The sequence below is a fragment of the Lonchura striata genome, chromosome 16 (assembly GCF_046129695.1).
Source record: "Lonchura striata isolate bLonStr1 chromosome 16, bLonStr1.mat, whole genome shotgun sequence".
Lineage (NCBI taxonomy): Eukaryota > Metazoa > Chordata > Aves > Passeriformes > Estrildidae > Lonchura > Lonchura striata.
The window spans coordinates 9,051,360-9,076,456 of record NC_134618.1 but is presented as its reverse complement, the minus strand read 5'-3'; the positions used below and the strand labels follow the sequence as shown (position 1 = coordinate 9,076,456).

At 39.3% G+C, this 25,097-nt stretch overlaps 1 protein-coding gene across 3 annotated transcripts; it reads left to right on the top strand.

Moving 5' to 3' along the window:
* Window positions 1–500: 500 nt before the first annotated feature.
* MARF1 (meiosis regulator and mRNA stability factor 1) lies at window positions 501–24,598 on the top strand. 3 transcript variants are annotated; one of them, XM_021539825.2, is made up of 27 exons: window positions 501–592; window positions 1,737–1,941; window positions 3,403–4,071; window positions 5,036–5,210; window positions 6,529–6,755; window positions 7,567–7,684; window positions 8,400–8,572; window positions 9,323–9,757; window positions 10,314–10,483; window positions 10,589–10,750; window positions 10,982–11,171; window positions 11,858–12,036; window positions 12,944–13,024; window positions 13,361–13,597; window positions 14,307–14,426; window positions 14,745–14,920; window positions 15,150–15,370; window positions 16,027–16,169; window positions 17,409–17,542; window positions 18,039–18,241; window positions 18,715–18,942; window positions 19,731–19,961; window positions 20,069–20,281; window positions 21,009–21,069; window positions 21,167–21,307; window positions 21,883–22,053; window positions 22,179–24,598. In XM_021539825.2, exons 2-27 carry the CDS (start codon window positions 1,795–1,797, stop codon window positions 22,409–22,411), a joined length of 5,238 nt encoding a protein of 1,745 aa, XP_021395500.2. In that variant the 5' UTR covers window positions 501–592; window positions 1,737–1,794; the 3' UTR covers window positions 22,412–24,598. The 3 variants fall into 3 exon arrangements, with proteins under 3 accessions (XP_021395500.2, XP_021395502.2, XP_021395499.2); XM_021539827.2 differs by having other exon boundaries at window positions 1,734–1,941; window positions 21,955–22,053; XM_021539824.2 differs by having other exon boundaries at window positions 1,734–1,941.
* The last annotated feature ends 499 nt before the right edge of the window (window positions 24,599–25,097 follow it).

Sequence of the window (25,097 nt, the reverse complement as noted above, 5' to 3'; positions counted from 1 at the left end):
TACCCGGGTCTGTGCGTGTTCACCCGGGTCTGTGTGTGTTATACCCGGGTCTGTGCGTGTTTTACCCGGGTCTGTGCGTGTTCACCCGGGTCTGTGCGTGTTATACCCGGGTCTGTGCGTGTTTCACCCAGGTTTGTGTGTTCTACCCGGATCTCTGTGGGTTTTACCCGGGTTTCTCTGTGTATTACCTGGGTTTCTCTGTGTATTTCCTGGGTTTCTCTGTGTTCCACACAGGTCTGTGTGTGTTCTGCCTGGGTTTCTGTATGTTTTACCCGGCTTTCTCTGTATTTCACCCAGGTTTCTCTGTGTTTTACCCGGGTTCCTCTGTGCTTTACCCGTGTTTCTCTGTGCTTTACCCGGGTTTCTGTATGTTTTACCCGTGTATCTGTTTTACCCCCCTGGCAGTGCCCGGGGCCCGCCTCACGGCCGCCCTTTAAAGGAGGCGGGCGCGTTACGGCGGCCGGTTTGCGGCAGCGCGGCGCTTTGCGGCGCGGGGCGCCTGGCGGCAGGCGGAGCGGAGCGGGAGGAGGGAGGACAACAAAGGCCGGCGGGGCCGCGGCGGCGGCGGCGCGGGGCGGCGGGGCCGGCGCAGGTGAGGCGGCCGGGGGGGCACGGCCGGGCCCGCGGCAGCGCGGGGCTGCTGCGGCAGCCGAGCGCCGGCCCCGCGCGGCACGGCCCGTCCTGCGGCCGGGGCTGCGGCCGCCTCGGCCCGGCAGCGCTGTGGGGGCGGCCGGGCTGGAAGCGCCCCGGGAGCCTCGGGAAGCAGAGGGCAAAGCGCGGGCGTGTGGGGTTAATGTCACGCTGACTCTTTTCAGTTACCGCTTTAATTCCGAATAAACCGCTGCTATCAAACACATGCAAAAGTAACGTGCTCTGGAGTTGTAAAACTTAATGAACTTGATATTGTAGGCAGCATAAATTTTGGATAATTTGGATAAATTTTGGAATTCGCGTGAATAAATATTTGTGCTTAAAAGAAAAAGTAAAACTTCTTTTGAGGTTAAAAACAATGCAGAGGTAGCTGTAGTGCCATGTAATGTGTTCTATGGTTATTGTGTTTAACATTACATACAAAAGAACCTGAAGGAGTGTAGTCTAATGAATGCAGCACGGAATTGGAAGCTAAGAAGGTTTCATTGCAAACCATTGTTTTTCTGGTACTGAGCCTTATGTTGCCCTACTGCTTTGTGGTTCTGTAAAGCTAGATTGATGTGCAGTAGGGCAGCTTGAGGATTAGCAGAAGCACTTGTAAGCTATTTTAATAATTTGAAGTTCTGTTTAAATGCTAAATACTGTGTGCTTAATGCAGGTGTGTTGTGTGTAGGTTTTCTTAGCCAGTGGAAAAACAGCTGAGTTCAGTTGCACCTGTTGTGTATTTACAGTTGAGCTGCTCTTGCCCCCTGGATCTGCTTTCTAGGAAAGGGCACTTAAAATCTGAGGGTGCTGTTTTGTGCCAGCAGCTGTGTGACTCCAGCTAATGCCATGGACTCCAAGGTGTTTCTCTTTGGACTGGTTCTTCTGTGCTGTGGGTCACAAGGAGCATTCTTTTATTTAAAAGGCTAGCTAAAGCCTTGGCCATAGGCATAATTAAATTCAATTATGCCTATAATAATTAATAATAATTTATGCAGGTTCATTGACAGAGTGGTAGTGGAATTCTTAAGACCACCCTGATTTTTCTCTGTCTTGCTTTAAAAGTTATTTGAAGCGTGCTTTTTATTTTTTCCTTTTAGCAGGTGGGAAGAATGAAAGGAAGGGGGGATGAAAGGATGTTGAACCTTTTTGTTTGGCTGTATGATGGAAGGAAACAGGACGGAGAACCTCTGCAATAGATCCTTGGGATGGCTTCAGAGACAAGAGAATGATGCTAAGCCATGGCTCTGGAAACTTTCTAATTGCTTTTCTGCTGCTGAGAAGGCTTTGCCTTGTAGTGCAAAAACGGTAATTTCTGCCTGCCCTGAGAGGCTGGTTGGGCTCCCAGTGCAGAGGGGATGGGTGCCTGACTCCAGTTACTGACTGAAGGGGCTGGGGAGGGGAGGAGGAGGAGGCAGCAGCTGCCAAGGTGAGTACAAAACCTGCCTGGGGACTTGGGGCTTTGGCTGTGTTCACAGCTCTCCCACCAGTGGTGGTGAGAAGGGGCAAGCTGCTTTGCTTGTCAGGCTTTCCTCTCCACAGCTGTTTGGGATAATGCAGCTGGCTGCTCAAAAAGTGTGTAAGAGCTTCTGGGGAGCTCTGCCAAGTTATTGCTGAAGAGTGGAGTAGGGAGGTCATGCTTCCAATTAATCTGTTTAGTTTGGAGGCAAATTTATTTCTCTGAATTATTATTATGATGTAATAGCTACAGCAATTATGGATACTGTTCTTCACAAGGTCTGACTTTTCCCTTGTTCCCATTACTTTAAATATTCCTTTTCTGTAATGTACATAATTCTATGCATTTAAGATGCAAAGGGCTAAGGATTAGAAGGAGTAGTACAATTAGGTACTTGAGCAAGTGAGCTCTGTTGAATAGCACTTTCCACACACATTTAATCTAAGTAAAGACATTAGAGGAATGGATGAGCATGTTGCTGTTTTCATGTGTTGAGGGTTAGGAAGGAAGCTGCCATAAAAATCTGGAATTTAGTATATAAATCAGTTCCAGACAGATTTTTGGCTGAGTTTATCTTCATGAGATGTAGCATCAAGTAGAGAGCAATGAATAATTAATTATTCATTAATGTGTAGTAGGAAATGCATTAAATTCAATTTGAAAAATAGAAGTTGTTCAGAAGTTTTGTAGCAGCGTTCTGTGCGGGTTACCTCTTCTGACCTTGACTATTGTGTGCTTCTTTTAAGCTTGCTTGGTTTTCACTGGTGGCATTTTTAAAAAACTTCCTCTTTTTTTTTCTGTGCCTTTGTACATCTTGATACCTTAAATCAGAGTAGACAAAAACCACTTAGTTTTTGTGAATCTTTGCTCTCTGCTTATTACCTGCTTGATGTAATTTCTATTTTTTTTAAGTTGTGCTCTTTTAATTCATTACTTTCACAATTTAAATAAAATTTTTACATCTTTATTCTAACTAAAATATGATTTTTGGATCTGCAAGTTGTGGAGTGGTTCTCTCAGCCTTAGCCTAACAGTTTTCTGCTTTTCTGATTCTGTTTTGTGGACTCCTTGCTATTTGGTTTACAGCTCTCTGGGTTTGTTGCTTCCAAAGTCTACTGATACCAGTGTACTTAGGACTGGCACATGTAACTGGCATGGTTCTCTTTAATATTTTATATGTTCAGTCAGTAATGTAACAGTAGTCATAAAGATAGCACTTTAAATGTAAACTTGTAATACCCTAAAAATACGTGACCCTATAAAATTGTTTCATTCATGTACCTGAATGTAACTGAACTTTCATTTTCCAGAAAGATTACATGGAGAACAAGAAAGCTGCTGTAGAATTGAAGGATGCTTCATCTCCTCATGCTGGCTCTAAATTGTTTCCAGCAGTGCCGCTTCCCGATGTTCATCCTCTTCAGCAACAGCAACTACAGCTTTCCCCTGGCCCCAAAGTAAGCTGCTGTGCTCATGGCTCTGACTCTTCTTGCACTCCACAAATGCATTGTGGTGGTGGTGGAGGTGGGAATCTGATTCACCCTGGCACAGTATTAGACTCAAAAGGCACTGGGACGATAACTTGTCAAGTAGGGTCAGGATTTGCTTATCAGTCTGCATCTTCACTGAAGAACCCTCCAGCTAGAAGCAATTTGGCAGGAATTTCCAGTGAGTTCTCTGGTATGTGTGTAGAAAACAGTGTATCCTCCTGTCAGCATCTGGCCTGTTGTGGAAAACTCCATTTCCAGCCCTGTCATGGTAACATGCACAAACTGCATCAGTTCCCAGCCCTGCCGAGCTGCCCATCCTCTGGCTATTTCCCCTGTCCCGAGTTCACCAGTGGGGCTGCGGGGCACTTGGACGAGCACGTTGCACAGCCGGAGCTGCCGCCACGCGTGTGCGCCAACCCTCTGCACCTAAACGTGGTGCCCCCCGTGTGTCTGAAGGGCTCTCACTACTGCACTGACTGCTTGAGCAAGGTTTGTACACCCCACCTTTCTCCTTCCTTACTCTGCTGCGTGGTTCGTGTCGAAATTGAGTAGCTTGAGCAAAACCCAGCTCCTGTGGGTGTGGCTTGCATCCCCCTGGTTGGTGATGCACAGTCCAAATGAAGCTGAGGTCTTTCCTGAGGTAACATTCAGTGCAATGGGAAGACAAAAGAGCTATCACAATGTTCAGCCTACAGGGGATCTGTAATGTACTCAAGTGGAGTTTTAACTTCTTTCAAATCTAGTCATCTCTTCTTTACAGCTCCAATTAAGCAGTTCCATGGTAGGGATTCTGAGAAAAGGCTAACAGCAGTTAAGATGTACCCTTGGGCAGCTGATCAATAAAGAGCCATTTGTAAGTCAGGCAATACGTCTTATGCTACAAGGATATTCTAGTCTTGGTTTGGTTTGATAGGTCTTAGTTCAGTCTTCCCAAATTTGTAGTTTATATTTTAGTACCAATTTTGTAAAATTCAGAACTTGTTAGAACTGTGCTGGAATATTACTAGGATTTTCTAGTGAAAAAATATACTCAACTTTGCAATATCTATTACTTAAACTTCTGAATTTAAATTTCTGATATAAAAGTGAGTTATATTTAGTTCATTTTAATGAACTAAATGGTGAGTTCAATATATTTGGAATTATCACACCTTCTACTCTCCATGTGCAGGTTTTGTATACTAGGTCTCTGGTTTTTGTTGGTTTTATTTAAAGGATGCATATTAGTACTACTTAAAGGTGGCATGTCTTGATATGTTGAGTTTAGTAGAATCTTTCCTTGCATTAGGATAGAAGCTTCCTTCATGCCATCATACCGTTGTTAATTAGCATTGTAAGGCACATCAGAACTGTCATTTGTTGCAGAAGGGAAGCCGAGTGTTTGTAGCATGGAATAGCATGTGTTAATGTTGTATACTAAATCAACATGTATTCTGAAAAATTGTCCCAACAGCCAACCAGAAACAGCCTAGTTGATGCTGCTAAAATCTGGCCAAATATTCCTCCTCCAAGTGCACAGACTGCACCTGTTCCTATCCCAATCTGTAATGGCTGTGGAACCAAAGGAACAGGAAATGAGAAGAGTTTGATACTGGCAAGCAGCCTTGGCAAATCACCACAGAAATATGGTAAACCACATTTGTTTGAAACTTCCATTTAGTGGATGTTCTACTTTCAAATTCTGTTGCACAGCAAGAGTTCTCTTAAATTGCACTATTATCTGGAAACTTCTATGAAGTCATAGAAGACTAAACAGTAAAAAAAACCCCTTGTTTCTGTTTTGAAAATTTATTACTTGTTTTGACTGTTTAGCTAATCTACTGTATTGTTTGCTTAGAGTTTTGATTTTACTACTGTTTTGACTGTTTTAAGAACTAGAAAAACAAATTCTGCTGAACTGGAATCTACTTTGTTCTGATGATGTATAAAGAAGTTATCTTCAGCCATATTTGAAAAGCATTTTCATAGTCTAGTGTCTGTTGTCACTCCATATGCAGTAAACGTGTAACATTTGGAGTTCTTAAGAGGAAAATATTGTCTGAAGTAGTTGTTTGGTCTTTTTGCAATGTTAGTCCTTCAACTACAAAATCATATCTATTATAAAAGTTATAAACTTCAGAGTCACAGAATATTAAGAAATTGATAATTTTACTGTTGCTTTAAAACTGCATCCATTTTAAGGTTTTTAAGGTGAGACACATCAATCAAGTGTCTTTTACTAAATGCCATTCCAGTGAGTCTTTTGGGTAACCAACCAACATACTCACAAACAAACATGATTGTCAGGTGTGCCTTATTTTAAATTCTCAGGTAACATTAACTTCTAGCTTGTTTTTGAACCGTGAGGATTCTGTGTTGTTCCTCATGTCTCTTTTCAAGTTGTTTTGTGGGGATGGAATGGTTATATAATATTAGTTCAAATTTAAATATATTTTCAGAGTGCTGAAATGCCAGCTTAACCTGCAGTAGCATAAATTCTATAGCTCACTCTCCTGAGCTGAGCTGTAGGATACTCTGTTCGTCCTATCTTGCCTTGATTTTCTCTAATCACCATCCTGGTACTGGTTATCTCATCCAGTTTTGTTTAGATTTCTTATCTAATGCACAATGTAAATTTGAACAGCTTCCGTGTTTTGCTTCTGTTACAGATACAGCACCAAGTGTTACACAACTTCAAGCAGTTTTTTTGTGGTATTTGGTAATTTTTAAAAAATACATTACTTGATTGAGAGCTTAAAAGTACAAAGTTTTCTTGCCTCTTCATCTGACAGTGACTAAATTTTTGTTTAAGACTGATGGTTTGTTGGATTCCTTAAGAAAGTAAAACTGAACTTGCATTCCTGGGAATGCTCATAAGGCTTCCCATGTGCAGAGATCATGCTATGCTAAGTTTAATCTTTTCAGTGTTTGGAGATAAAAATGGGCTGTTTTCTTATACCTGCACAGGGTCCCCGGAAGTTGCAGTGACAGGCCAGGTTCTGGAAAACTTGCCCCCCATTGGAGTCTTCTGGGATATTGAAAACTGCTCAGTTCCCACTGGCCGTTCAGCTGTAGCAGTTGTACAGAGGATTCGGGAGAAGTTTTTTAAAGGTCACAGAGAGGCAGAGTTCATCTGTGTGTGTGACATCAGTAAAGAAAATAAAGAAGTTATTCAGGAGCTTAACAACTGCCAGGTATCCAACCTGCACCAGCTTGGTGTTCTTGCTTGGGAATTTGTATACTTTGAGTGTGCCAAGATTGATTCACATTCATTAAAGCTTTGCTTGCTTCTGTGGGTGTAATGCATCTTTAGTTTATGGGCGGAGTGTCTAATACTGATTTATTTTATTTTTGCTGCTGTGATGATTTTTAAAAGTGAATCTGCATTTTGTTATCTGTAGGTAATTGGTTTAGCTTTAGTTTTCACAATAGTGTGTTTATCTCATCCAGTAAAATGTGGTGGGGGAGTTTTTGTTATCCTTCAAATCTATCTAAATTATTAAACTTAAAGAAATATGATTCTATGAAATTAACTTTTTTACTTTGTTAGTGAATACTGTGCTGATTGGTAAGGACAGATGTAGATTAGTGGTATTGCTTGGAGCACCTTTAACACTATGTACATTTTCCATCAATACCTTCTATTTCTTGGTAAATTTGTAACTTTTTGTGCTGACTTCTATGTCAGAAATTTCCACCCTCTAAATTGCAGATGTCATAACAGGTTGACAGTTTTTTGGAATGTTTTTGAGGTGTATGAGTTGTGATCCTTAATACAGAACAGCAGAAGTCACTCCAAAGACATTGCTGAACAACTAGGGTTGAAGTTTAGTGCTTACAGAACAGTTTTTGATCCCTATGTGTTTTGTCCTGTACATGTGTGCATTAATTTTCCTAAATTAAAAGTGCATGCAAGAGCTTGTATTTTATTTTTTTTAATTCTATTGAAGTAGGTGTCCTTCACATTGAAGCTTTTCTTCAGAATGTTTCCATGTATTTCCACAGGTGACTGTTGCACACATCAATGCTACAGCCAAGAATGCTGCTGATGACAAACTCCGACAGAGTCTGAGGAGATTTGCTGACACACACACTGCACCTGCCACTGTGGTTCTTGTGTCAAGTAAGTGTTTGTGGTACTCGGCTACAGTGTTGGCTTCAGGTCCTCTCTTCCATAGTATTTTTAGTGCCATTTTTACATATGACACTATTTTGATTTCCATGGGTGGTGTTTAGAACCAGCTTTAACTGAACTGTTGAAGAATTCTTAATGTCAGTGGCAGCAAAGGAAAAACAGGGGCAGTAAGATGAGAACGTGGCTCAGTTCAGTCACTGTTATGATTTTGATGCCTTTTTGAGTGTCAGTAGGTATGTGTGTGACTGCTGTCTAAATTTAGCTTCAGCAGGAAGCTCGAAAAATAAAACCCATGGAGTTGTGTACATGGTCTGAGCAAAATGTATGTTTTTAATTCTCATAGCAGCATATTCTATATTATGTAGTGCAATCCACTCAGCTATTGAATTGCTGTGTGTTGGCCTTGGGTTTCTCCCTAAAGCTGAAGAAATGTTTCCTCTAGAAATACCCAGTACCAGTCCAGTGCCCTGCTGATGAATTGCTACAAGCTGCTGTTAAAAGGAAGTCCTTGTCTTGAAACTGAATGTGAACTGCTGATTTAAATAATGGCTGAGAAGCCTTCTAGCTGTTGGTGCTTTTTCATTGGAAATTTCCAATGAGAAATAGAACTTGTTGAGTGAGATTTGTGGGGCTTTTTTCTTCAGTCATATGTTTCAGATTTTTCAAGTGTTTTCTTGCCTATTCTGGTTTTTTTCCCCTCCAGCGGATGTGAATTTTGCTTTGGAACTGAGTGACCTGAGACATCGACATGGTTTTCGAATCATTTTGGTACATAAAAACCAAGCTTCAGAAGCACTCTTGCATCATGCCCATGAACTTATTTGTTTTGAAGAATTTATTTCAGATTTGCCACCAAGGTTACCACTGAAAATGCCGGTAAAGATTTTAATTCTCTATGCAGCAGATGTTTCCAAGTGTCAAATTGCAGTTTTTGTTGTAATTTAGGAGGACACCAGGCTGAAATTACATGTATTAATTATGATGCCTCCTGTGTATTTGGCCACTGTATTTCAGTTATTACCATGTGAATGTTTGCTTTCTGCTTTCAGGCAGGAAGAGTGAAATATGAAATGTGAAAGTGGTTAACTAAAAAGTGATATAGTAAAGGCACATTCTTACCAATAAATATTTTACCAGATAATGTATCTTACATGCTTTCTTTCCCTTGCAACAAGTTTGGGTAAGAACTTAATTGTGCATTAAGACATCTTAGTGATGCATTCTAACTTTTGAGTGATTGTGCCTTTTCTTGGCGATTCCCTTTGAACAGTACTCATGACTTTTTGTTTCTTGGAATAACTTCCTGACCTATGCTTTCACATGCATGTATATAATACAGGTTATTGGATAGTTAACAATGGTGCTTTCTCATGTGGAGAATTGATCAGGTATTTATCCATAGATAAGGGACTCTAGTCTATTCTGACTTATATTGGAGAAGTTTGAGGCTCCACCTTAGTATAAGAGGTTTTTCAATCAAATTGGGTGCTGTGAAAGGAATGACTTGGTGATGGGATGGGGGTGGTGGGAGGAGGGCATGGTCACCAGAGCTAATGTTAGAACTCTGGTTTTGGACCAGAGGGTGTTCCGGCATAATCAAATTAAAATCTTTCTCCCTTTTAACAGGCTTGTCATACGCTGTTGTATGTCTATAATCTGCCAACAAACAGAGACAGCAAAAGTGTCAGCAATCGCCTGAGGCGCTTGTCAGACAACTGTGGGGGGAAGGTGCTGAGCATTTCAGGAAGCAGCGCAATTCTCCGCTTCTTGAACCAGGAAAGTGCGGAACGGGCGCGGAAGCGAATGGAAAATGAAGATGTTTTTGGTAACAGGATTGTAGTGTCTTTCACTCCCAAAAACAAGGAACTCAATGAAGCAAAAAGCTCTAGCTTTGTGGGAACTGACAAGGTCAAGTCTCCCAAAAAAGTTAACAAGAACACGAAGCTGTGCCTCCTCAACAAAGACTCAAATGATCAGTCTGCTGGTACCAAAGGCTCTGCTGGGAGAGGATTCCAGGTTCATGGATCTGTCATCAAACCCACAAATGTCAAAAGTTTACAGGTATTGTTCTGCCTTGTTCCCTATTCTTGATTTTCCTTGTGTTCTGAGGATTGCTTCTGTTAACTGCTTTAACTCTTCAGTCTTAATAAATGAACAACTGTTACATGTGATGATATTCCTGAATGAGAGATGTGTTCATCTGCTTGGGAAACAGACAGTTAATGTGAGGGTGGTTGTTGTCCCCCCTCCCTGCCATGTTTTTGTCAGTTTGGAAATACTGCTGGTACTTGTTCTCAAATTCCAGCTGCTTTTGATTTTGCACTGGTGATGAGACACTGTAGGTCTAACCCTACTTCTCATTAAAACAAGCAAATCGGATCACTATCCATTTTGTTTGTTTTAAGGAGATGTAGGGTTAAACCTACAGTGTAGCAAAACATTTCAGCTAATTAACACTGTCTTCTGCCACAGAAATTTAAAAGTTCCTTGTTATGAAATACCAATGAAAACACTATTAAAGAAAAAATGGCCAGTGTTCTAGCCTTCCATCAGAATGAAGGCCTCTGGCAAAGGATGTCTGGTGCTTTTATGCTGACTTTTTATCTGTTTCACATAGGAGCTGTGCCGCCTTGAATCAAAGAATATCAGTAAAAATTCTGAAAACCAGCAAGAACGTTTAAGAGAACAAATTCCTTCTCCTCAGAGTAACTCTAATGCAGCAATTTCCATGTCTCTGGCAACCAAGAAAATGGGAGCAGGAGAATCATCATCCAGAAATAGTCAGAAGTATGTTTAAAAATAAAAAAAGATATTGATGTTAGTTACATATTTTTTTAATGTAAATTCTACAACATGATGTTTTTTCTTTTTCTTGTATGTATTTGTAAATAGAAAAGAGACCTCTGCTTCCAGGAGCATTACCAATTCCCCTGTAGATAAAAAAGATAAAGATGAAACTGTATTTCAGGTCAGCTATCCCTCTGCTTTCAGTAAGTTGACGGCCTCAAGACAACTCAGTCCTTTACTCATGTCTCAGAGTTGTTGGTCATCTCGGTAAGTGTCTGTCTGTCTGTTTTGGGAGGGGAGGTGACATGCCAGCAGTATATACATTGATTATTCACAGCTGATTTGTTTGTGCTGGAGTTTGTTTGCACACATGTACTGGGAAAAACCCTTTTAAGTGCTGAATTTATGCACTTGATCTGGGTCTATTATCTGATTTTGAGATGTATATATTGGAGTAGTGCAGTTGCTTCAGCTCATAAATATTTTTATTTTACCCAGGAGTATGTCTCCCAACCTTTCAAATAGATCATCTCCACTCACATTCAATGTAGTGAATCAAACCAGTGGTACAGACTGCCCTGATCCCTTTGCAAATGGTGCAGACATTCAGATCAGCAACATAGATTACAGATTGTCCAGAAAAGAGTTGCAGCAAAATTTACAAGACATCTTCTCAAGACATGGAAAGGTAAAGGCTCAATTTCTTTTATTCAATCTGTTTTTAAGTAGGTCCTGTTTATGTATTTAGGGGTGTAGTTTTAGGTTCAAGTGAGCAGAAAAACAAGGGTTTTGGAACAAGATTTTAATCCATGTTAAAAGGATGTATTGTGGGGTTTTTCTTCTTTAAAAAGACCAGATAACCACTTGTACTAGGTTTTTAGTTTGTGTGTGGTCTTTGTAGATCTGGTATTCTGAAGTTTGTTATATAGAATTCTTACTAAGTGGCTCATTAGTATGTAGGGATGAGACTTAAGCTTTAACAGGATAACCTTTTTAAGCTGTAGAGCTGAATTCCTAATGTTGGCTTAAAAATCACAGTACAAACTGTTTTGAATCAGAAGTGATCAAAAGCAGGGAAAGTGTGAATTGGTAAAAAGCAATTATGGAAGGTGAGGTTAGTGGTCCTATTTTTGTCTCATCTATGGATGACATTTTTCTGGCATAATCTTTACATTGAAAGATGATGCTTGTGTTAATGAAATACCATGGGCTTGCCTTAGTCCAGGGTCACTGTGCTTGGCTCTTGTTTGCATGGCCCTGATGACTGTGGTTCATCACACTCCCTTCCGTTTTGTTGTTGCTGTTGGCTCTAGGGGTGACTTACCTTGGGTTAAGATTTTGGTGTAAGTGTATGAGGCATTTTCTTCCTCTCAGGTAAAAAGTGTGGAGCTGAGTCCCCACACAGACTACCAGCTGAAGGCTATGGTTCAGATGGAAAATTTGCAAGAAGCCATCAGTGCTGTCAACAGTCTTCACAGATACAAAATTGGCAGTAAGAGGATCCAGGTCTCATTAGCAACAGGAGCTGCTAATAAATCACTCTCTCTACTTAGGTAATAAGCACTTTGGCATCTTCTTAATTGTCCTAGCATGTATTAGTAGCTGAGAGATTATTTAAAATACTGCTTAAAGGGATAATAGGGAAGTAAAGTAAAATCTGTTGTGTGATCTGATGAATGTGTTAAATACAGCTAAGCTGGTTTTATTTCAGCATTTCTGCACTGCTTATATTCTAAGTTCCATCTGAAGACTCTAGATCCTTGTTTAAGAGGGTTTAATAGCTGTGCTACTATTCTTACATGGTACTGATATACCTTTAAGTTAATTTGTACAGCTGAGTTAAGATTACACTGGGCATCTTTATTTCTTCTTTCTTCCAAGAAAGTGTGTATGAATTTAGTTTTTGAGGGTTGGTACACAGCTGGAAACACCAACAGCATTTCATTTGCTACCTGGAACATGATACAACTTAAGAGTGCTAATGCTAGTGAGAATACAAATATTTCCTTTTTTTTTTTCTTACTGAAAGAAAGCATTAGGAAAAAACTGTTATCATTTATTCACAGAATGAAACTAGCTCTTGAACTGTATTCTGTAATTATGTACTACTTGCCATGGTATAATTTACAGATTTATTTCATTCTTGCCTGTTCAAAGTTTGTAATGTAATGACCAGGCTGGTAACTTCTAATGCTGCAGTTTTGTTGCATTTTATAGGTGCTCGGATCTGAGCACCACCTATGAAAGCTGCAACTCCTTCTGAGACATGACCTGATGAATTAGCAGAAATGTCCCTGATCTAAAATGACAACTTTTGTAGTGCTGGAGTGGAAGAGAACACACTTTGTCCTGTTTCATGCATAGTTCATAAACTGTATCTGTAAATATCTTGCTAATTCAGGCTGGAGTCTAATAACAGCAGATTAATTTTGTGCTAATGCTGCAAAACTTGTCTTACAGCTCAGAAGCAATGTCCATTCTGCAGGATGCACCTGCTTGTTGCTTGCCTGTGTTCAAATTCATAGAAATCTATGAAAAAAGGTACGTTCCTCGTGGTTTCCTCTACAGTGCTTTTTAAAAAAAATCTGATCACGTATGATTGTTTGCAGTGACTTAGAGTAGTAGAGTGGAGAATTATGAATTTTTGTTCTTAGGTGCTGCAGCTTACAGCATAATTACCCAGAGGTAGTTGTGACAAACTGGCCTTTTTTAGAGGGTTCTACTTTCAGTATTTTACTTGTTTGGATAGGTTAGTTACCTTAACATTTTGCATCTAATAATTTCTGGCAAATTTTTGTTAATTAAACAAAAATGCAGATTACAGCATTGCCTTACCTGCCTCTATAAAGTTCCTTTATTTCAATGTCTCCCTTTTAGGTTTGGCCGTAAGTTGATTGTCTCAGACTTGTACAAACTCACGGACACCGTGGCCATCCGTGACCAGGGGAGTGGGAGGCTCGTGTGCCTCCTGCCCAGCAGCCAAGCCAGGCAGAGCCCCTTGGGATCTTCACAATCACACGATGGCTCCTCAGCAAACTGCAGTCCAATAATATTTGAAGAGTTGGAATATCACGAGCCTGTTTGTAAGCAGCATTGCCTGAATAAAGACTTTATGTAAGCTGTGTATAAAATACTATAAACATTTCAAATATTTGAACAGCATTAATAGTGAACCAGTATATTAAAGTTGAGGTGTGTGTTCTCATAATGTGCTCTAATCACTCCTCACATGTTTACAAGTACAAGGCAGAAAGTAGTGAGACAGGCCAGTGGATTTTCTAGGCAGTTCTCATGAGTTGGTGTGTCCAGGTAAGACAGTTGTGTTCTAGCACAGCTGCCAGGATTTGAGCACCTCATTAATGGAAGCAGGAAGGTTCCCTGCATTCCTCTGGTTATGTAGGAAGGTTGTAGATACTAGAGACTTCTATTACCTGAATTTCATTATGTAATTGTTGCTGGTTTTGTCTTCCAGCTATATTTAGTAAGTGATTCATAGCGAGTTGCAGGTTTCTTCTTGTGCTAGTAGAGCAGTTATTAGGTGATTATTGTTAACTGCTTGGTATGTGTGGCTAATATTTAATTTTAAATTTTTCATAGATAATAAAAATATGGTCTTCTAAATGTTACTTCTGGAAATTTGCTGTAGCTGTATTCTTTTTGGGAACAATTATGAAAATTGCTTGTACTGTACTACAAGTGCTATTGTCATTAGTAGCAGTATATTATGTGCATATAGTATAATGTTTAATATCTATATGAACACAGATATGTTAGAGCTGTGTGTACAGTAAGGTTAAAAACCTGAACCTCTTATTTTTTGCAGTGAACATGAGTTCGATCCAGATTCTTATAGAATTCCTTTTGTGGTTTTGTCTCTGAAGACATTTGCTCCCCAAGTTCACAGTCTTCTACAGACACATGAGGGTACTGTGCCTTTACTAAGGTAAAGTATTTTAATTTCTGGTTTTAGTAAGGTCTGATAGGCTGAAGCCTTAAAACTTTTTGGGAATTACCTGTTGTATATAAACTCAGTTCTTACATAAAATGGTATCCTTTAGAGCAAATGAATACACTATGAAGTGGTCACTTATAAAAACTGTGTTTAGCAAAAACAGCAGACTTATTTAAAATACGTATTTTATAAAGATTTCTGTAATGTGTCAGTAAGTTGTTGAAATTTCTTGCTCATGAAATGCCTCAAAATACTGGTTTTGGAGTGATATTTTAGTGTATAATGGAAGCTTTTTTTTTGCCTCCATAGTTTTCCTGATTGCTACATGTCAGAGTTTAATGATCTTGAAATGGTGCCAGAAGGCCAAGGTGGTGTTCCCTTAGAGCATCTGATTACCTGTGTTCCTGGAGTTAACATTGCCACTGCCCAAAATGGCATTAAAGTTATCAAATGGATACATAACAAACCACCACCTCCTACTGCAGGTAAATATTTCTGCTTGAAACTTTTAACTAATTTTTTTAATGCTAAAAAATAAGGTAATAAGTCCTGCTAATAAAATAAACATGTATAATTGTTTAAACTTCTCATGAGGAGAAGCTTTCAGTTTGAATGTTCATACTTTTCTCCTATGCTGTAGCTTCAATCCATAAGTAAAGTATCTGGTAGAAGAGTACTCGTGAGAGGTGCAATAATAAGGCTTTTTGTTTGTAGATCCTTGGCTTCTGCGTTCCAAGAGCCCTGTAGGTAATCCCCAGCTCATTCAGTTCAGTCGAGAAGTGATAGATCTGCTCAAAAGCCAACCATCCTGTGTCATCCCTGTCAGCAAATTCATCCCAACCTACCACCACCACTTTGCAAAGCAATGCAGAGTGTCTGACTATGGCTATTCCAAATTAATGGAGCTGCTGGAAGCAGTGCCTCATGTCCTGCAGGTGAGTGAGGTGGTACTGGCCACTCTGACCTGGGGAATTGTGGCTGCAGCCATCTGAATTCCTGGTTGCTGTTGTAGAACAGATGCTGGGCAGTACCTAGTGCCCCTTGAAAGAGCTGGTTGACTAAACCTTGGTAGGTGTGTTCTGTTTTGAGATGCTGTTTCCATGCCTACCCTTTCAAAACATCTTCTGGGGAAATCTCAGGAATAAGGTTTGAAGCTGCTTTTTACCTATGGCTGGTGCTTGGGTAAAAGTTTTTAATTGTGCTGTCTGCAGCGTAAGAACACTGGCAAATGCTGAGCGCTCATGAGTTGAGCTGAGATGTGTTGCCTTTGGCTTGAAAGGATTTCTATGAGAAATAAGTCATGTAACCTTATTACAAAACCCCTGTGGTCATATTCACTTACAACTTTGAACAGCAGTTGGTTGTAGGATTCTTAAATAACCAATACAAATGCAGTAGCACTCACGGATGAAATCTTGAATTTCTCAAGGGCATAGTTGTTAGTACTGAAAGTGGGTGGTCTCATGAAGCTGCCATTCCAGATGCTCTCTCTATTATATTCTTCTTCTAGCCTACCTATACTAATACTGGCTTTTAAATGCCTTTTTCTGAGGGTGCTGGGTGTGAGTGACCAAATCTGATTTGCTTTCAGATTCTTGGCATGGGTTCCAAACGCTTGTTAACGCTAACGCACAGAGCTCAGGTGAAGCGCTTCACTCAAGATTTACTGAAGCTGCTCAAGTCCCAGGCCAGCAAGCAAGTTATTGTGAGGGAATTCTTGCAGGCTTATCACTGGTAAGTTGCCTTAATGAAACTGTGCAGGACCTGTCTGTTGATGGTGATTTTAATGCCTAGTGCAAGAGGAGTCATCACGTAAAATCTCAAAACAAAACTGCGGTGACAACATTGTCTTTTCATTGCAAAATGGAAGTTCACACTTCCAATGAAAACAAAAATTAAAAGCTCTCTGCCATATTTTATTCCTTCTTTTAGTACTTTAGGTTCATTTAACTTAATTGGGGTTGGAAATAGGTTATTGTATTTCATTAGTTCTCAGTGAAGCCATGACTGCAGCGTTGGATTTAAGCAAGTAGGTCATGGCACATTAACATGAACAGTAAAGGAAAAACTTAGCTTAGGTTTTTTTCAGAAGGAATTATAACGTGAATAGATTATCTGCCAGGAGTTACTTTTACTACTTTAACTGGATCTAGCTGTGGCAAAAATTAGGAGTAACACCTATCTGTAAACTTCTGAGCTAGCATCCTAAAAGGTAGGGTTTTGTTTGGGTTTTTTAAAGAACCAAGATTTATACTTTCTTTAGTAGAAAGATAGAAGGTAATAGTTGGGTGCTTTAAACAAACCATGGCATCTTGGAGCTACCTGTGAATCTACCTTTTTGTGTGTGTGCTGTTGTAAATTGTGTGCCAACAGCTCCTTCTTGGGGGTGCACTCTCCTATTTCCACTCTTGGCAAAAATACATTATTGGTTGTTTATAAATCGACTTAATGTAGAGTCAGCACTGGCCACTTGTTGAATAAGAGTGTTTGTCAAGTGTTCTTGCTCCTGAGAGATTTTGGTTGGAGAAGTGGGAAGAGTAAATGCATTTTAATATATTGCAGTCTTGGGTTTAATATGATGTTTTCCAGCAGATGATCTCTGCCTTCTCTTGAGACCTGTTTTTTCTGTTTAAAAGAACGTATGGCTGTAACTATTAAGCAAATACAGAGTATTAGAAGTGCAGCCAGCTGGCTTTATACACAGCACAATTACATTTTCCTAAAGCACTTAAAACCACTAGTTGATTTGTACAGCTCTTTGTTACACTGATTGTTCACATGACAGTAAGTCTTACTTCCCTGGCTAGAATAGACTTCTAGTTTGCCTTTGTTTTTCAAGATGGTATCACTGCTAATGTGGAAATTGTTTTTTAGGATTTGAGGTTTACTTTCTCAACTTGCAAAAGAATGTATTTTTTGCCTACCCAGCACACATTAATACTTGTATTACACACAATTTTTTGAAACTTGCAGGTGTTTCTCTAAGGATTGGGATGTTACTGAGTATGGAGTGTGTGAACTGGCTGATATTATATCAGAAATTCCAGATACAACCATCTGTTTGTCACAGCAAGACAATGAAATGGTGATTTGTATTCCTAAAAGAGGTATGGCCATGAAAGTTTCTTGTGCTGTTTTTAAATACGTTGTTCTTTGACTGTTCTGAAGCTTTAATTACTCAAGTGTGTAGGAGTGACTTGGATTTTTTTATAATTGTGTTTCTACCTTTATAACTAAGTTACTATGTTCTAGCAAATCAAGAATGTCATTCTCTGAATGCTTAAGATAGAACAGACAGGAAAACAGGTGGCAGAAAGCATAAAATCATGTTACTACTTCAGCTTTCTGTGGAATGATCAGACAGTGGATTGTTTCCACACAGGAAAAAACACCAACATATTTGGCCATTTAAAAACCTTCTAAAGGCCTGATAACCTGACTATTCTGGATTTTTAAACTTGTAAGTCTAATAAAGGTCTCAGTGGTAAAAGAAAAGAGTGACTTGGCATAATATATGATCATGCTGTTTGCTTATTGTATTCTGTTGCATTTCATAAATGTATTGGGATGCGTATAGCTCTTGCTTTGTTTTTTTAATTTTAGAACGTACCCAGGAGGAAATTGAAAGAACCAAGCAGTTTTCCAAGGAGGTGGTGGATCTGCTGCGGCACCAGCCCCATTTTCGAATGCCCTTCAATAAATTTATTCCTTGTTACCATCACCACTTTGGGCGCCAGTGCAAACTCGCTTACTATGGGTTTACAAAACTACTTGAACTCTTTGAAGCCATACCAGATGTCTTACTTGTAAGTTCAAAATCATAAGCTGGACTAAAGCATTTTTCTGTAATGTATACAACTGTTTCAGCAGGGGTTATAGTTCTCACAAACTTTAGTGTGAGTTATAAACTCTGCATCTGTAATGTTTAGACAGCTGTATTTAAGAAAATCTTAATGCCATTTTGGTAAAATGGTCCATGGTTTTGAGCACGTTCAGGAGACTTAACAAATTCAAACAAAATTCAGTGTCTGAAAATTGGAGCTAAGTTTTATTATAATTGTGTTCAGTTTGTTTTAAAAAAGCTAACAGTTTTGCTGCTTGTTTTGTTCTATTTCAGACATTACATTGTTTTGCTTGCTGTACAAACAGCTTTTGAGGTGGCTGAGCCCTGGTGCACAGCAAATCCCTGCCTGCAGCCCCTGAGTTTGAGCTGCAGCTTACACTTTGTTCATCCAGACTGCATCAATCCCCTCAGCAAAGTGTCACTTGTGTTCTGTAGGTGCTGGAGTGTGGGGAGGAGAAGATTCTCACGCTGACGGAGGTGGAGCAGGTGAAGGCAGTGGCTGCCCAGTTGGTGAAGCTGCTGCGGGCGCAGAAGGACAATTCCCTGCTGCTGGCTGAGCTGCTGCCCGAGTACAGCAGGACCTTCGGCTACGCCCTGCGCCTGCACGACTTCGACGTCAGCTCTGTGCCAGCCCTCATGCAGAAACTCTGCCACGTTGTAAAGGTAGCCCTTGGGCCTGGCTGCTATCCCTTGGAACATGGGGAGGGTTGTGTTAAGGAGTTCTTAGTCTCACAAGACGTGGCTTAGTACCTGTGGTGAAATGTTTCTGCAGTACAGCATGAAGTCGGGAAGGGGAAATTCCAAAAGGGATTTAAATGTAGTTTTTGTATTCTTACTGTGTTCTCTTTGCTCCTTTATAACTTTATAACATTCTCTGAGAATACTCATGTTTATTTAGCAAATGATAAGTGGAAGATTCTAGTACTTATTTTAACAATACTATTCTAGTACTAGATTCTAGTATTTATTTTAACCCACCTAACTGTGAAGAAGTTTTCTCCTAACTGTAGCAGTTTTCAGTCTTCTAATGCTTTCAATTCCTTTACTTTTTTCTTTTTTTAGCTATGCTTTGAGACTTTGAACATAAATACCTAGGTGATCTTCTATCCCAGTGGAAAAGAGGTTGCAATTACATGGATGTGGGCACACTGGTTTAGTTGCTCCAGTTTTGTTGACTTAGCAGCTGGTGTTAGGCTGGAACTTGGTCAGGACCAACTGGCTTGTAACAAAGAGTAAAATCATACCTACCAGTGGACAGAAACTGCTGTACAGCTGTACAGGTTTTGTATATTTAAAGTAAATACTTACACGTTATAGGATGCTTGATTTTGTGTGTCTTTCACTAGGGGAATATCAGATACAGCTATGCTCAAATAAGCCTCAGCGATATATCTTATTTTTAATTCTGTCTCTTCTATGTCCCTAACTTCTTTCCCAATAAATTTTTCCAGGTGGTTGACACAGAATCTGGCAAGCAAATTCAGCTGATAAATAGAAAATCTCTGCGGACTCTGACTGCCCAGTTGCTGGTCTTGCTGATGTCCTGGGATGGAACATCCTTGCTCTCAGTTGAGCAGCTTAAGCAACATTATGAAACAGTCCACAGTACTTCACTTAATCCATGTGAATATGGATTTATGACCTTAACTGAACTCCTGAAGAGTCTGCCTTACTTGGTTGAGGTAAGTAAGCTCTTGCCTTTCTGATACATTTGAAAAGCCATTGTGCCTAGAGGCTATGGAAATGTGTGCTCTAATTCCTTCTCCTTTTATTTTTCTTTTTCTGTTAGGTTTTTACCAATGGTGCAGCAGAAGAATATGTCAAGCTTACAAATCTGTATGTTTTTGCAAAGAATGTGAGGTCCTTACTTCACACCTACCATTATCAGCAAATTTTTCTTCACGAGTTCCCAGTAGCATACAGCAAATACACAGGAGAAGTGCTGCAGCCTAAAGCATATGGATGCAATAATTTAGAAGAGCTCTTGGGAGCAATTCCACAGGTGTGAATAACTCAGTTTTGCACAATTACATAGAGATTTCTGCATGGTTGAAAAGTAGTTACACAACCACAGTTTCTGTTAGTTAGGGTGACTTACTGGAGTAATTACCTTGTTCAGAGAAGCTTGTACCAGTTATGTTTTTAATACACTTCCGAGAAATCAGAAAAAGCAAGTGAACCAGCACACATGTCTTGGGGAAATTTTGCTTAAGAACTGTTCCTAGTAAGGCTGTAAACATCCCTGGCATCTCTGAGTGAGAAAATTGATTTTCTGTCTGTGTGAATGAATGGTTGTACAGTACTGAACCTTCATTTTGATCAGAGTGCATTATTAGGTTTGGGAGTGAAGAATTCTGGGACCTTGTCAGAAGTGCCATGTTCTTGTCATCCACATATCCTAAGTGCTCTGGAATAATTCTGTGACAGTTTGTGGCTATAGTATTTCCTTTAAGTAAGCCAATCTTTCTGAAGAGTGACAGAAAGGAATTGTTCAGTTCCATGTTTAAACATTTCATTTCCTTCATGTTTATTTAGTATAGTTTGTGGCACTATCATTTGCCTTTGGTATCAATTACTTTGAGCCTTTACTTGAGTAGTGTAGGACAAATTAGCAATGTGCTTTAGTTTACTGTTGGAAATCATGTCAGTGCAAAGCTGGATGAAAGGCAGTGAGCAAAAGCTTTGAGTTTAGCACATGCTGATGTTCAATCCTGCTTCCTTCTTAATAGGTGGTCTGGATTAAAGGACATGGCCATAAGAGAATTGTAGTCTTGAAGAATGATATGAAAAGTAAGCCATTTCAATTTTGAGTAGTATCTTAGTTTTCTTTTATATTTTTTAAGAGGCACCTTCAGTTAACTAACCAAATTAACTTGCCTTTTTGTAGCTCGTTTTAGCTCACCTAGTTTTCCCCCCGCTGATCATGTAGATGATCATGGAAATCAACTTGCTGACAATAATGGACATATTATGGAGACCCAAGGATCCTCTTCTTCAATGGAACTAAATCTAGGAGGGCCTAGCAATGGTAATGCAAAATTGGTTTATATAAGGAATTTATGGTCTTAGGGGAAATAAGCAGAATAATTGAAGCAGCATGGGGAAAGGTGAGTTAGTAAATCTGAACTTGTGTAAATATGCATTTTGGCTTGAAAGCTTGTTGAACTTCTCTGAGTTTGTGGTTAGACTTGTGTTCTGAGCTGCTAGTCTATAAATATGTGTGTGTATATAGATAAATACATATATATATATTTATATGTAGGGAGAGAGCTTCTGGGTACTGCTTCCCAGGGAAGCAGCAATAGTGAATTTGGTGGAAATTTAAGTCTATGGACATGAAGCTAATGAGAGAGGGGGGTCAGCAGCAGCTTCTGCTATCAGTGTCTCCTGTATTGTGATGAGAATTTACTTAGATGCTCTTGATGCAGCAAATGAATCTGAGATTAATTAACATTAATTAAATTAGGTTGGTGTTAGTATTTCAAATACAGCATAGTTCTGAAATCCTCAGATTTGCATCTGGAGACGCTACATTTATCTGTGACAGTAGTGACACCTTCACAGCTTACAGATGCTCTGAAAGATGTTCCCTTATTTTTGTAGTTTCTAATCAAACAGAGCAAGAACTTCTTTGCCTCACAAACACATCTCCTGTTGATCTCCTGTGTGAGCCAGTACCTTCCTGCCTGCCATCCCCCCAGCTGAGGCCTGATCCTGTGGTTCTTGAGTCTGCAGACCTCATTCAGTTTGAGGAACGCCCTGCATCCCTCCCAGGTAAGTTTGCCTCCCTTTGTTGCTTCAAATCAGGCTGATGAATTCTCTTTGAGTATTTTATTGCCTCTGTTTAAAAAAAAAAAAAAAAAGAACATCAGTAAATTGAGTTGTCTTATTTATTTTAGAGATAATGATTTTAACAGAAGAAGAAAAACAGACGATTGTTACCACAGCTCAAGAAAAGCTGATCTCTGGTTCTGTGGTGTCTGACACCACAGAGAATGCTTCAGTGCCTCCCTGTCAATCCTCTGAAACCCAAGTAAACAAAGAAGCAATGGACAGCCCAGCCAAAAAGCAACACAAAAACAAGGTCAAATTGGCAGCAAATTTCTCACTTGCACCTGTAACCAAGCTTTAACTCTCTCTTTTTAGTGTGAAAGACAAACACCTATGGACTGTGCACAAAGTAAAGCTGTTTGCAAGCCCATGTGTATTTTAATGGAAAACCTAGAGGAATTGATTTGTATTTAATGTATTCTGTGAAGATTTTGTTCCTTTTACACTGAACACAGCTGTTAGCAGAGCAGATTTTTTTCTATTATTTTGAAAAAAAATCTGGCATTTGTTAAATTATTCTTAAATTTTACAGTTTTTCATAAATGTGTTCAGTAAAAGCAAAATATTAATTCAACAAACACGGAACAGATTTTATTTTCTTTAAGCCTCGTTGGTGATGTAATCATACATGTAGCATATTGTATTCTATAGGCTGTTGCTTACTGGTATTGTTTCAGACAGTATTAATGAGATGCATGATTTGTCTTTCAAAAGCCTGTTGAGAAATTTTAACTTGCTGACCTGGGATGACAAGAGTGAGGGGAGCTGATTGTCCTCCAGAGGGGAAACTTGTTCTCTGACCTTTCAGATGACTTGTAACTGCATTGGCAATGTTTGTCTAAATATGTCTGTAGGAGACTGTGGGTCTTGTGTAAAACTTGTTTTAAATGTGTTTTTGCTGTAGCTTTCAGTTCCATTTAGGAGCTTTCTAGGACACTGATGCTTCCCTCATATTTAGCTTGTCTGGCATGGGTTTGGTTAAGGAAAAGACTGTCTTGATGTCATGAATGTAAGATACAGACACACACATTTTCATTGTGTCTAGAAATGAAGATAGGAAGATTCTGAAATATGCATCTAATGCATAAATTACAGATAATGGAGCAGGTCTTATTAAAATGGCTGGTGATGGAAGGGATTGATGCTATTTCCACCTGTAAGGAAAGTTCTAGCTACATGTGGAAATGCTAAGGTTGTTCTGCTTAACCTTGTTTTCTATTTTTAAGCATGTTCAGTAAATGGGAAGCTCCTTCTTTGATGTGCTCTCTTTTAGCTGTGTCTGTTTTTATTCTAAGACTTACTCCTGGTGTTGGCAGCTTTTTGAATTTGTGGTATCTTGTGTTGGCTTTTGCAAGGGCCAGCTTTGGGAGAGAGGCTAAGTCAGTGGATGACCTTAACTCTAGTTAGCAGAACTGTCCAGTGTGTGAGACTTTCTACCCATTCTGGGTAACCATGGCATTTACAATGGGTTGTATTTGCCAGGCAGCAAATAAATGTTTGTAGTATTGAAAGAACCTATACTAGAAGTTTTCCACTGGCCAACTGAGTATTTTTTTTAGATGGATTCTACTGTAATATGCAACAGATGGAACACAGGCTCTAATTTTTCAGCCAGCAGCAGGAAATGCCACTGAACAATGGCTATGGACAGAATTTTACTAGTCAGATTTTGTTATAAAATCTTTTATATTTAGGCAAGTATTACCAGTAGTGAGTTTATAGCCATTGTAAGTGCAAAGAAACACTGGGAAGTTTTTCTGAGCATTATGGCACAGTATTTTGAGTCCACAGTAAATCTCTACAGACATACTGCTATAGAAGAAGAAATTTAGAAGTTTTGTTGGAATGTTTTTAGTGAGTTAAATGCAAGAAAATCTGCTTTCACCTTAACTTTGCTAAGGTTGACAGTGATCAGTCTAGATCTTTGTTTCAGAAGAGCATGCATTGGAGAAGAGACCAGCCTTAAATAGTATTTTCATGAGATGCAGCTACAAGTCATTTGGAGTACTAAAGAAAACCAGGTTTTTGCTTCCTCTGAAGTGATGTGGTGGTTATACCACATGTGGAGGTCAGCATATCTTACCTGGATTCATGTGTGATTCTGCTGAAATTGCTGTTTGAAAGTAATAGAATAATACTTTTGAGAAGTTGTGTTCATAGTGTAACAAAATAGCTAATTGAATTGCAATATATTTTTTTATCCAAAGGGTTAAATGAATGATGTGACTTACAGATTTAAAAGCATTGCAACCATGAAATTCTTTAATTTAGCAAATAAATGTACTACTTCAGATTCATGTTTGTTTAAAAGAGAAAATGTCACTGAAGCCCTCAATTTATGCACTATTTTTTTCCTTGGAATGGAAGAGAGAAGAAAGACTTCTTTTCTTAGCTGTCTACTTTGTTTGGACACTTTCTTTTGTGGCTCAAGTGCTGTTTTGTGTGTTGGGACCAAACAGTTGTCAATAAAATTTTCAAGCAAGCATAACTCTTGTCCTTGTCTCAAGACCTGTGGGGAGGAAAAAAAAAAAAACCCAAAAAACAAACCGACCTGCCCTAGTCATGTTAAATTTAATAATTGAGACAAAACAGAGGGGTTTAGTGAAGACTAAAGAAACACCATAAATTCTGGAGATTGAGGCTTTGCCCAGTTTTTACAATTGAGCTGTTTGCAGATGCAGTCAGTGTCTCTTGCTGCTCTCCATGCAAGGTCTGTGCAGGGTTTATTTTGAAAAGAAGCTGTGCTATTTATCATACTAAAGAGAAAAAATGGAGAAAGGGGTGCAAATTCAGCAGGTGGACATCAGGTGTTCCTCCTCAGGGTGTCTCCCTTTGAAATGTTAAAATTGTTTCAAATAAGGTCATGTGAATGTTAATAAAGTTAATGAGTCACTTTTGAGTTATAATAGTTTTTTCCAGCTTGAAGATGGTAATTACTCAGGAATTGCAAATATGGCAAATTTCTTTCACTTGGGTGTTTTGAAATT

Bases quoted from the DNA above. Each gene is read 5' to 3' on its own strand.
- MARF1 (XM_021539825.2), top strand. From the start codon at position 1,795: ATGATGGAAGGAAACAGGACGGAGAACCTCTGCAATAGATCCTTGGGA. The intron at 19,962-20,068 runs GTAAGTAAGCTC...TTTTTCTGTTAG, and splicing joins GTCTGCCTTACTTGGTTGAG to GTTTTTACCAATGGTGCAGC. The intron at 20,282-21,008 runs GTGTGAATAACT...CCTTCTTAATAG, and splicing joins TCTTGGGAGCAATTCCACAG to GTGGTCTGGATTAAAGGACA.